General features: G+C 31.3%; 1 protein-coding gene across 1 annotated transcript; it reads right to left on the reverse strand.

The window, feature by feature from the left end:
- Positions 1 to 905: 905 nt before the first annotated feature.
- Positions 906 to 10639, reverse strand: Smp_096790 (hypothetical protein; the record flags this gene model as incomplete). The annotated part of the gene is made up of 6 exons (XM_018792866.1): positions 906 to 1045; positions 1117 to 1211; positions 4019 to 4106; positions 8046 to 8175; positions 8220 to 8253; positions 10584 to 10639. 6 exons carry the CDS (start codon positions 10637 to 10639, stop codon positions 906 to 908), a joined length of 543 nt encoding a protein of 180 aa, XP_018644426.1.
- Positions 10640 to 13425: the final 2786 nt, after the last annotated feature.

The raw sequence follows: 13425 nt of genomic DNA on the forward strand, positions 1-13425 counted from the left end.
GATTCATTTCCAATTGTATCACATTTGTGTTCTCATAAAGCAAAATGAAATTGATCGTTTTGTTGGTCTGGGTATACTGTATCTTAATCTCTGCAGCACACACAAAGTGAGTTGAACATTATTAGTTCGTTCCGCTTCACTAGTTCTTCTGTATTGAGTCCTACCTATTCATAGTGATGGCTTCCAGTCTCCCTAAAGATATATTTATTAATTTCCGTGTCCACTTAAACACATCGTGTTGTTAATTCACTTGTCAATCATTGAAATATGCCTCCTCCTATATGGTTCCTGCTGTAAGCCTTCACCTAAAAATCGAGACGTGCATAATTTAGACAATCAGCTTTACAAACTAAATCATAGTGGAACGACCATTTAACCATCAAGTCATTCCGATCGGTCGCATGAGGTGTCTAATTATTTTCGATGTCATTTGGTAGTGTTTCTTGTTTTATTGCTTTGTTATATGTAAGTAGTTTACATATTATCCATCTAACTTGTGGTGTGACAAATCGTTGAAGTAGCGATGACAAATTCATGTTATGTAAACGGTTCACGTGACAGAATTTAGATCCTCCACCCACACCATCGGATGAGTTCAGCTTGATGCCAGTGAAGTGTCCCTTCCCATACCACTAGCTTTCATCTCCAACCTTACCTATAACTAAATTAGTCTTCTATTCAGTGAGATATTTCAGTATATACATGTAGATTCAATCTCACACAACATTACGAGCTGGTTACGACTATTTGATACTTAAGAAGACAGCTGAACATCATTTAGCATTTAGCATGGAGGTGATGAATTTAATCAAAATACTTCTGTGATGTGTGCTACGGTATTTCTTAGTAAAAATGGTCGGTTTGTGATGAAATTTCATTTAAACGTATTTGTTGCCAATTGTATTTCACATGTATTGTATTGGTAACTGAATGTTGACAGGTGAAGTAATTTCCTCAAAAAGCTTACTTTCCATACTTTGTTTCCAGTGAGACAGCGGTAACTCATGGGGAGGAGGTGAATGAACATGAATCGGAACGTGGGATGGTAATCTCTTTGATTTTCATGTGTATAATTCACTGTCTTATTAGAAACCAGTTATCCGTACACTAGGACAATCAATGATAAACGGAATGAGTAAAATTTTGCAAACGATTGATACTTACTCGAGAAAGGATGATTTAGATAAGAAACTTCTTGAAGTTGCCAAAATCAGTAAGTTGTAATATTTTGCTAATTGCCTTTTTATAGTTGGTCGACGTCTGGAGAAACGACATGAATACTTGGCAAGGAAATTGGAATTTTTACTCATGTTTTCAACTTGTTAACTATGTTAGGTTATTTATTTAAGTACTTCAAGCGTCATCTTACTCATATTTTTATTATGTACATTAGTAATTCACATATTTAATTTCCATGTCAATGTATTATGAATCCTTAGTTTTGTTTAGTCAACAAATATTATATGGATGTTTACGAAACACGTTGTTTTATGTTTATTGTCTTCGTTCTAGGGTGTTTCTTTTTACGACACTTTTCAGTATCTTTCTAAATGTTATAAAATCCGAACTTATTGTTAAAGCGAAAATGATATTATCATCCGTTATTAATCGTTATATATCGAAATGGTAACGACTACTTTATATCTTGATCCGAGTCTTGTACAGTCTTATTGTTTATAACGTTTTTGATAGTCAGCTATGCAAGCATAATGGTCCCAATTTTCGGATAGTTCTAAACAGGTATGCTACTTTGTAAAATAGTACTTTATTTATTGTTAAATGAGTGCTTTTGGTAAAGAGATCAATGAATTGGTTTACGCTTGAACCATATTTTGTTCAAAATACGTGATTGCCCATGTCAATAAACTGATATGCCATCAGTCGTAACTGCTTCTAAAATAACTTTAGTTTTACAGAAGTAAACAATCATAAACATTAAATTCACTTAGTATTGTGTGTTTGGATCTTCCCATTGATGATTAGGACTACAACTGGTCAGTCTCTAGTTGGCATATGTGCATACTAAACGTATTGCCTCGATATAGCCTTAGTTCACAAGCATGGTAAGCAAAGATGGATAGTGTCTAGCAGTGGAATCCAGGACGCGCGTTTCGTCCCATTTGGGATTCGTCAGCTAGATGTACCTGCATCAGAGTTGATGCAAGCCATTATCTATCTTCGCTTAGTCATAAGCATTATCTATAAGTCAGAATTTTATTGACCTTCACGCAAATGTTCTTTAGAATACTCAATGGAAGCATAGCGTACGTTCTTGTTTAATGATTTTCTTCAACATCAAATGATATTACACTACCGTTTAGAACATTTTTACTTAAACGTATTTCAGTTTGTTATAACTAATTAACGTAGAAATGAATATGTGAAAATAAAGGTGGTACAACACGGAAAGTTCATTTTTATTACCAGTTAAAAATGACTCCCGAATAATGAAAATCAAGTTTTATATAAAGTGAAACGATGCGTACAGTTAGATTGCGTGGTGTAATTTAACTATAGAGATAATTGGTAAGGGATTAGAGATGAGGACTCATCATCATGCTGAGTATTGAAAAGAAAGCTCAATAAATCTACTCATATAAAGTTTTCCCCTTGTTCCTATTCCAAATGACGGTCATAGATATTCCATATCCTCAGTAAGTAGAAACCATCCTTGGTATGGCGATCGTATACGTTTGTAGACTACGGAGATACAAATAACCTTACGATAAATTTAATGACGGTTGGTGATGAGGATCCAAATGTGGAGACACCAGTTACGATTGTTTTATGGGCTATACCAGGTGATTTACGAATTCAGACGTTTTTCATGGTTCACCCGTCTCAAATATTAGGCTGATTTGGTTTTCAAATTAGTGAACTAAGTCAACTGAGCTGTTTGACGTGATTTCAAAAAGTAACAGAACACAAAAACATTGTTACACTGTCATTATTCAATGTATGGAACATAAATGACACTTCAAAGAGAGAACTAGTTTAACAGCCATAAATGATGCAATGGTAATATAAAGAATATTAGTGAAATGGGTTTATTTCAAGATAGTACACCAACAAATGAATAAACTTCACAAATAGAGTTTTGATCTAGTATTCAGGAGAAGGTAACAAGTTAAGACTAACGGTTGTATCATCTTACTAAATAATCCAGCTTATCGAATTATGAGATATTCCAGCGTATAAGCTCAGTATCAGGTGAGAAGTGCAGAAGAGAGTCCTAGTTTTCATACTGCAATGTGATATTTCAACTGTGTTGTAGCACTGTCTTCACTCTTCAGACTGATGATTACATCAGATAACGATATGACAGTTAAGACCATATGACATTCACAGATTTATTATTTGGTCTTCTAACCCACTGACACAAATTCTATTGTCTAACGTATTTCTCTGACATCATAAACCACTTAATTTTTTCCTTATGATTAGAGATTACAAGATGTTAGCCTATATCTGAAATTGTATTGTTTATTTTCTGAAATACATCCTGAACATAAAAACTTAAATGTTTGTATTTGTTCCGAGGATCCTTAGTTCCACCTTATTTTGGAATTGTACATGTCTATACTGTTGACAAATTCTCTACTGGCATGAATCTCATTAGTTCTCTATGTAATAGACTATGACAAAGACTATTTCTAAATGTGATTAACATATTTTACAATTGTAGTTGTGAAATCCTCCTAGGACTGCTATAGATTATCTCTAAATTTTTCATTAGAAAAACAATCTCTATTGTTAATGCAAATAAATGATAAATTAAATTTCTGAACCAATTCGAATAGCTGATTCTGCTCCTAAACGATGACTTTACCTAGGCTAGGTTTGTAATTTTAATTAAAGATTCAAGTACTGGTACTTTGTAATTACATAATTTGCATACTTCAAGCTTACTTCTACTAAAATTGGTAACGGTTGGTCAATACACAAAAATACACTGTGTTGGTACATTTTGGTCACAAATGGAGGTAGTTATCATTGCCTAACTTCAAAACAGATTTACCGAATTTCTATTGTTAACCTGTCATCAATGAAGCTAATCATGTTTAAGGGAAAACGGTAACTCATCGATAATATTGAATGAAATTCGCCTGAAATAAATGACTGAATTTGGAAATGTAAACTATCGAATTCGGGCTAATTATTTAAACCACCTGGTGTTTGTCAATAAACCTACAATCTATGGTTTCAATCATCTGTGTATGTGATATGTGCGTATTACTGGAGTCTCTCTGAAAGGATTTTTTAAGAATCAAGATTCTGAATTTCAGGATATCGGTGTTTTTTGAAATGACATACTGATTATCGACGAATTCCATAACAAATAAGCGTCATCTGTAGGCACTCTCATTGGATTTCAGGAAGATATCTCTCTTGTGACTGCACATACAACCAGAATGCCCGGAATATCCGTTACTTGTTGATTTAGTGTGTATTCCTCACAAATGACTTAATTTAAGTGTTCAATATTAGGTGACAAAGTTAACTTATCTGAAAATGAATCTTAACTGATAACATCGAACAATTAATATGCTAAATTACCGGTCATTTCTACTTTGACGATTCCAGACAGTAATCTTCATCCAGTGATTCACTGATATTATGTTTGATCAGAAAATCAATATCACAAATTTAAATCTCATATGAATTTACAAGCTATATACCAGTGAGATACCCTTTTATATGAATGAGAAATCTTTGAGTATATTTGTATTTTTAGTGGTCGCTTAAAAAACTACTTTTTAAACAAATAACTTACTTATAACTTTTTATTACTTAACTAAGAGAGAAATGAGTCTGAACCTTTTTCTAATGAAAATAAGTAAGGAAATAAATGATCTTAAAACATCCAAGTTACAGACATTAACATTCCTATACTGAGATGCAGTTAACTTATTTTTATATCTTGGTTTCAATCTGTTGTATCCCGTGGAGAATTATGAATGGTAACTTTGAGAACTATTTATGGGCCTATGTGATATGTATATTTCCTGTTGTATAATTGTTAATTAACTAAACTATTCATATTCGTGTTCCTCTTATTATAAGCTTTATTTTGACCTATAGACTATTATTATACAATTTCCCATTCTTGAGTTATCCCCAGTCTATTGATTACTCTTCCCCCTATTCACAGCCACATTTGGCCAAATATTGTACATATGTTATTTTCTATTTTATGGTACGATGTGATCTGTTTGATTGGTATATAAACCCAGTATGTTTGTGAATAATGATTCATATTGCCGAGGCTGTTACTGGTGTTCTGGACTTTACTGGCTGGGTTAGGCAGATAGCAGGGCCGATACGCACTCTAGACTGCTCGTACGGTTTTCGTGTGTCACTGTCCCAATCGATAATTCGCGGCTCTCTGATTGGCGTTCTTATAGCGTTCATATATTAACAAGGCACGCACGCACTCACACGTTATAACATAATAACCTTAAATTCATTCAATATCAAACATATTGTTCTACAGTTTAACTATTTAGTTGAAAAGTGACAATACACACTTGATTTCTAGAATTCGGACAAAGTTGTGAATTGAACAATATTAAAAGTTGACATCACGAGATGTATACAGGTGGATATTTTGGTACAAACCTGGAGATAGTGAAAAACTATTTCATCTTAGGATAGTTGTAAAGCTAAATTCAGTTGGTGCTGTAAATTATTATCCATCTGAATAATCGACAAAAAATGTCATTCCGATAAAATTAATAATGTTCATATAATCATAAAATTAGGGAAAAGATATTCATTAAGGCAATTATGCTTTGGTAGCTTACAATAAACTATAAAAGATTAAAGTCTAAGTATGATAATCTCTTCAAAGTCGATGTTTATGTCCCAGAAAATCATGACAGTTGCAAGTAATGGATTTTAGCTACTAAGTCTTAAATATTTCATGATAACTACGAGAGTACAATTAACTTCGATGGAGATAGCTTGAATAATTGGTTAAAGCCATGTTTGATAAATTAATCAATTATCAGTAAAGTACTTTGGTTCAGTAGATTCAAGACATGAACACGTGAATAGATACACTACGATGAAAGTTTGAAATTCCCCTTAAAATATAAACCACAATCATTACAGATCTTTAGTAACTGAAATAAATCTGAAATTAGAATACTGTTTTTAAACATTGATGGTCATTGACTGGAAAGAAGTCACAATACTAATCTTCTTCATCTTTGATCGTCAAGTATCATTAAATATCGTAGATGCACACTGCTGAGGAGTCCCATAATAGGACAAAACGGCCGTCCAGTGCTTCCAGGTTTTCCCTGGTGGTCTAGCTTCAATTGACTCATGCTTTCAACTATGAAAATACTGAAATCTTCACAAAACCCCTTCTGATAATTAAATATTAGTCAAGATATTTCTTTTTAAAAGTAATCTAATTGTCTAAACAGTGATCCTAGTAAATATAACCATCCTTTATGTGTTTACAAACAATTTTCCATAATTTTAAACTCATTTTATTTTCGGTCAATTTTCTTTTTACTCTCAAAAGTTGATATCATAACTTACAACTCTTTATAGATTTAAATAAAGACAGAACAAATATTGATACAGAATAATATGAATTCATTATATTTCGTGGTTTCTCATCAGCTGATTACAACATTTCCGCTCACGTGTCTCTTAAATTATATGAACTCTCCAAATTCTATTCAATTATTATGTAACTCATTCTATTTGTTTTTAATTCCATGAATCTTTCATTACCTTTAAAATTATCACACATTTTATCTTATCTGTCTTTGAACTCCACTCAACAATTACAACACACCCTTTATGCTTCTTTCATTCTAATATTTAATAACCTCTGACCTTTTCTTGCACATAGTTATCATTGATAACCTTTTGTCATTCCAATCCTCTACATTCAGTTATGTCAATTGTTCCATACTATTTATTACCCCAATGCTAAAACTCTAATACATATTTGGTTGTAAGCAGCTGATGAGAAACCACAAAATATAATGAATTCATATTATTCTGCATCAATATTTGTTCTGTCTTTATTTAAATTCATAAAGGGAATTAATTGCATGAAATCTTTATAGATTATACTATATCTCATATTTTTAATAATCACAATTTACTCATTCAATCTCGCGCCAGAGCACTTAACCGATAGACCACTGAGCCGGCATCCGTAGGTCCTGGGTTCGAATCTCGCGAGGCGAGGTCATGGATGCGCGCTGCTGAGGAGTCCCATAATAGGACAAAACGGCCGTCCAGTGCTTCCAGGTTTTCCCTGGTGGTCTAGCTTCAATTGACTCACGCTTTTAACTATGAAAATACTAAATCTCCTTAAAACCCCTTCTGAATAGATTAGTCTTAATTTTCATATAAAAATGTGTTTATCAGTAAATAAGAGACCACAACTACTGTTGGTAGTATATTTCTTAATTATACAACATTCTTTAACTAAACCATTCCTAATAGTTGAGATTATGAGTCAATTGAAAGCTAGACCACCATAGAAAACTTGGAAGCATTGAATGACCGTTTCATTTTGTTGTGTGACTCCTCACAAGTATATATCCACGATCCCACCCAGCGAGATTCGAACTCAGGACCTATCGATCTCGCACGTGAACGCTTGACCTCTAGACCATTATTTCTCTTTAATAAACTTCCAAAATTTTTTTTTTTGAAAAATAAATGAATTCAATATTTCAAAATGAAAAATTAATATTGAAACATTAAACTGTATACAAATAACACTAACAAAAGATTCATCAATAGTTCCTATATTTCTTTTTAACTGTTGATTTCTTCATTACGGACAATCTACTTCAGTTTATAATAAAGATATATATATATATATATATATTGATTATTGTTTGTTTGTTTTTCTTAATGTATCCCAAAATGATAGAACATCTTCAACAAGTTCTTTATTCTAAATTAGATGATTTTAAACAATTTTCTAGGCGTTTATTCAAACGTTTAAGTACTAAAATTTTACAGAATAAATAATGATTAATAAAATTTTAATTAATTGAACTTACAAACAACTAAAACGTCTGCTATTTTCTCACCTAGATCGTCTTCCCTGAAATAAGTTTGCACTTTATTACGACATGCGGCTATGTGTTTTAAAGTTAACATTTTGAGTTTATCAGCAGTATCTAGTACCATTCTTTTCTATAATGACTTTTAAGAAAATAAATCGATTAACTTACCAGTAGCATTTCATCACCAACTTCAGGTGTTGCTCTGATAGTAATATAAGTAAAAAAAAACGTGTTTGAGTTAATTTATGTAAACTTCAAATTTTTTGATCAAATGAACAGAATCAAGATTAGATGTTTAAGAAAAATGATTACTTTCTTCTTGAATGTGAGACAGATATCATAAATGGCATTCATTGAGAGTTTTTTTCTAAGTTCAAAAGGGTTAGAATGCTCAGTCAGTGGTCTTGAGGTAAAATAATATTCATGGAACCTAATGACTTGGTTTATGTTAATTATTAATAAGTTTAAGAACAGGAAGAATATGGCTGTATATTACTTCTGATGCTTTAATCATTCTCTATCTTAGATCATTCTATAATGATAACAATAATTTTAGCTTACAATTTAGATCTGCTTATAAATATTTCCTGTTATCTAAATATGTTTTAAATAGAGGTTACAACTGAGCTTTTTGGTCCCTAATACGAGTTTAATATTTAGAAAAGCGTTTGTAATCTCACTTAAATAAATCATTACTCAGTCATTGGGATGATTCGCTTGGATTTTACAATCCAAAAATGATGTCAACAGAAAACAGATAATAGTAATAATAAAAAACCAATAATCAATTCCACGATTAACATCAGTGAAAAAAACTAAAGTTTTAGTGGTTTATCTCTGTTGTCAATAATAATAATAATAATTATCATTTTCATGAGACGGTATTGAACATGGAACCAAGTTGATTAGAATCACAAACTTAGTCAGAGACTTGACCACATATAAGACCTGACTATTGTTACTAACATAGTTATATATTAAAATCTTCATTACATACATTATCCATAAAATAATATGATAAAGAACTTTCCTACTCTAAAGAGATATTTGAACTTTGCAACTCAACAGTATAGTCAACAATATTTTGAAATCATATTCTGAACTTTCAGTTTGAACGAATAGTCTATAACATTTGTAAGTGATTTCATTATATGTGAAAAAATTATATTTGAAATAGTCTCAGCGATTGAAATATAAATAATTCTAACGTTTCGTCCAGCTAACTTGTCTGAACTTCTTCAGGGAAATAATCAAAATCATCAAAGAAATATATAATGTTTTTTAACAATCATATCAAAATCTCTACTACTTTTTTAATCCAATCGTATTTGGAGGTCGAATTTTTGTAAACAGGATAATATGAGTCAGTTGAATGAGAATCAAGTGGAAAGTTCAACGATGTAAAGTAAAAGGAAACTGGATGAATTGTGTGTATGTATGTATGTATGTATGTGTAAGATGAGTTATTAATAAATGATAATCAGTGTTGATATGTTTCTATGTGAAGTAAAAAGTTTAGACAAGTTAGCTGGACGAAACGTTGGAATTATTTAAATTTCAATCGCTGAGACTATTTCAAATATAATTTTTTCACATATAATGAAATCTCTATATTAGGCGCCCAATTATTGTCAAACTATTCGTTCTAACCTTGACGAATATTCGTATAAATTTGTAAGTGATTCTTTAATCATGACCTACATATATATCTATTCAAACAACTTTTTTTATTTCTACTCACATAGTATTAATACCATTATTTTATTTAAACTTCCCAATCTGATCAGTTATTTGCATGTACGTGAGTGATTTCTCTAAGATTTGATGAAACTATAGTACATCTTAATGTTTAAAAATAAAGAATTAATGAAAGAAGTTTCTAATGTGTTGATAAAGTAATTGATTAATCGCAGTTTTCATACACTTCTGTTATTATAAACTGAAACAAACTTTCAAAGCTCTGCTAGAAATCATGTCAGGAACGAGGCAGCTATCACTGTTGATGTTGGCTGAAATCTAGGTAATAAGGTAAACTATATACATGTGAGAATGTGAACATGAAGTTCAAACTCGGCAGTTAGAAAGTGCCTTGTCCTTTGTCAGATTTGAAAATCCTGAACTTGATCTCATTTCTGTGTGACAAGTTCTATTTTTGAGACGATAAAATTATTTTGTGTTTTATAGCTTTTGCTGATCTTTTACGAAAACTAACTTCAAAATGAATATTCTTTTCATAGTGACTACCTTAACGAACAACTTTATCAACTTGAAGTGTCTCAAACTTTAAAATAAATTGATCTACTTAGACTTTTATGGAGTATTTACGTCCTCATATTTAGTTTAAATGTATGAGATGAATAACAGAAATGAAGTAAACAAGAACTAAATGTATTATTCATCGAATTCTAACAAAAAGTGGATACTAGAAACTATTCTTAAACTCGATCAACATAAAATTCACATCATTAATACAAGCAAACTTTGTCCTAATACAGTTAATTATTAACATACAGTTATATAAATTAAACTTACTCAACACAAACTAATGTTACAAGGACTAATAAACTTAAACCGAGGAGGAATTTCATATTACAGAGTAAGTTTAATGTCTAATGAAATTATCATGTCTAAGCTTTTATATTACAATTGACTAAGTAGGAATCACGCCATATTAGACAATTACGCGGATGGAGACAAACAGACAAAATGAGAGAGAGAGAGAGAGAGAGTAAGTGAGTGGGAAACAACTTACGGAGATGTGAGGCATCATTAGCCGTTGTAAACAACTTTCTGTGTAACAGACAACTAATAATTTATATATATTGACTATTAGTGATAAACCTGTATATCAGTTGATACATCTAATGTTTATATTTTCGAATTTTTTTTAGATAAGACCCAAGTTAGTTAAATCATATGTTTATATGTTCCTAGATTAGTTCAATAAATATTACTTAGATACTTGTTCGTTAATCAACAATACAACTAATTTGTTTTTCAAAACATCGTGTCTGATTTATAAAATTCAACAAATTTCAGGGTTTTCATTCATTTTTGTATTGTTTGTTTGAATCTACTCGTTGATATTTAGGACTGTAGTTGATCGAATCCTGGAGCGAGTGTCAACTCTGGGATGCAGGTAAATCTATCTGACTCATCTCAAATAGGATGAACCATTCATCCTCGATCCCACTGCTAGCCACCATCCATCGTTGCTTGAAATTACAGGGTTATTTTGATTAATAAGACTCGTGTAATATACTGTTGATAGCATTTATAATATTTTGATATCTACCAACAATTTAATGACTACAACAAAGATAAAATAATTAAGGTGAATTTTCAAATCAACTCTTTATATACAAGATAGTGTTCCTCATTTCAACTACCAGTTCAATATTATATCTACGGTATATGTAAACTTGACAGTTAAAGAAGTTTTATTCAAGTCATAAAGTATTTGGTGAATGCTACTGTATAATTAATGCATAATTGTGTCTTGATGTAAATGTATGTACATTTACTGTTTAGTTGTCTGTTTGGTCTTATCATAAAAATGCCAAAAGTATATAAAAGCAACTCATCGCTGATTATCTAAATAGTTTTATAACACTTACTAAAATAAAATCGAAACATTCTGCAATTAGTGAGATGTGATAATAAAGTAAAGAATGTGGGACATTACATTAACTGTGTTAACAATAACTTCAATAAATGTCTGATGATATTTTAAACAAACTCTAAGGTGCAGTTATGTCTAGCTAAAGAGTCCCAAATGGGACGAAACGTGCGTACTGGATTCCACAGATCCCCATCATCCATCTCTCCCTAAAATGATTATGACCTATTAGCAATATTGAGACAATCCCCACACGTCCACATATGACTAAACAGACTGTTCAATTGAAGTCACAAACATTAATAGGAAGATCCGAACAACCAATATTTTTGAATTCATGTCTGTTGGTACTTCGATCTTATGAGAGTACAATTTTCATACTTTAGGAGACAATATATACATTTAATTGATTACTCCTACTGAAGTTTCCATTGTGCAGTAAACAAAGCAAACATTTTGACTATGTAGATTGATGAGTAAAAGGCAGTTTTAACTGGTTCGTTGGACCATAAAATCTATTCAGAATCTAAGCCTTCACTGAACTCAGTTTTCTGCTCACATATCATGTTAATGTCTACTCTGCGTGAAATATACTCTTCGTCTCGTTTTAGATATTTCATAAGGGTCAACTGTTAAATCAATGTGAATTTGAGATATAGGACCAAAGGAACCAGTAGTGATCTATTGAATTCTTGAAAATCTAAACATAAAACATTGAAGGCATTTGGTGATAGTGAATACGAGAAATCAGAATACTCATTTTGTTTTTGTATCATTAGTTGATTAAATATACTGCCATCGGTGTTTCAACTCATCATCAATTAATTCATATTTTGAAATACTCGATATAATGAATGTATTAACGTTATAATTGTGTGATATCTAGTGACAGTGACAAGTTAACCCTGGAATTGATGACGTTCATAAGTTTGAAGTGACGGTTGATGAATTTTTATCCCACTTATGACATAACTGTAGATATAAATCTGTGTATTTGATAAGTTATGACTAAGATGACTTTTATACAGAACCATGAACAACTGTGAGATTTCTTTACAAGCTGTCTGTTAGAGAATAATAAGCTAACTAGTTTTTTATTTTGCAAATGTTTATCAACTTTGAAGTATATACTCGTATAGAATATGTATTATATAACACGAAAGCGATGAAAGTACAGGCATTTACAAGATGTTCAGACAGAATAACATTAAATTCTTTCCGGAAATATTAACTTGACAATTATAATATGTTGGAAATGTTATATATATATATATATATATATATATATATATATCCATCTCTGCTTACCATGCTTGTGAATTAAGGCTATATCGAGGCAATACACACAGTATGCATATATGCCAATTAGAGACTGACCAGTTGCAGTCATAATCATCAATGGGAAGATTCAAACAAACAATACTGAATGAATTTATATATATTCATAGTTGAAATCATGAGGCAATTGAAGCTAGACCACCATGGAAAACCTGGAAACACTGGACGGCCGTTTCGTTCTATTGTGGGACTCCTTAATTGAATTAATAATCAAATGTGTATAGTGAAACACAATTATTAATATTAGGGTTGTATGTAGATAGATTTTTAGTTCATGTTAGTGATCAGTGCTAATAATGCTGTCAATTACGTATGCAGAGAAGCTCAAGAATAGTTATTTGGATAAGTATAGTGGTAAACAAAAAGACTATAATGATTCATTTATTATTCAGTAAAAACTCGAATAGGCTTATCTTG

The sequence above is a fragment of the Schistosoma mansoni genome (assembly GCF_000237925.1).
Source record: "Schistosoma mansoni, WGS project CABG00000000 data, chromosome 1 unplaced supercontig 0210, strain Puerto Rico, whole genome shotgun sequence".
Classification (NCBI taxonomy): Eukaryota; Metazoa; Platyhelminthes; class Trematoda; order Strigeidida; family Schistosomatidae; genus Schistosoma; species Schistosoma mansoni.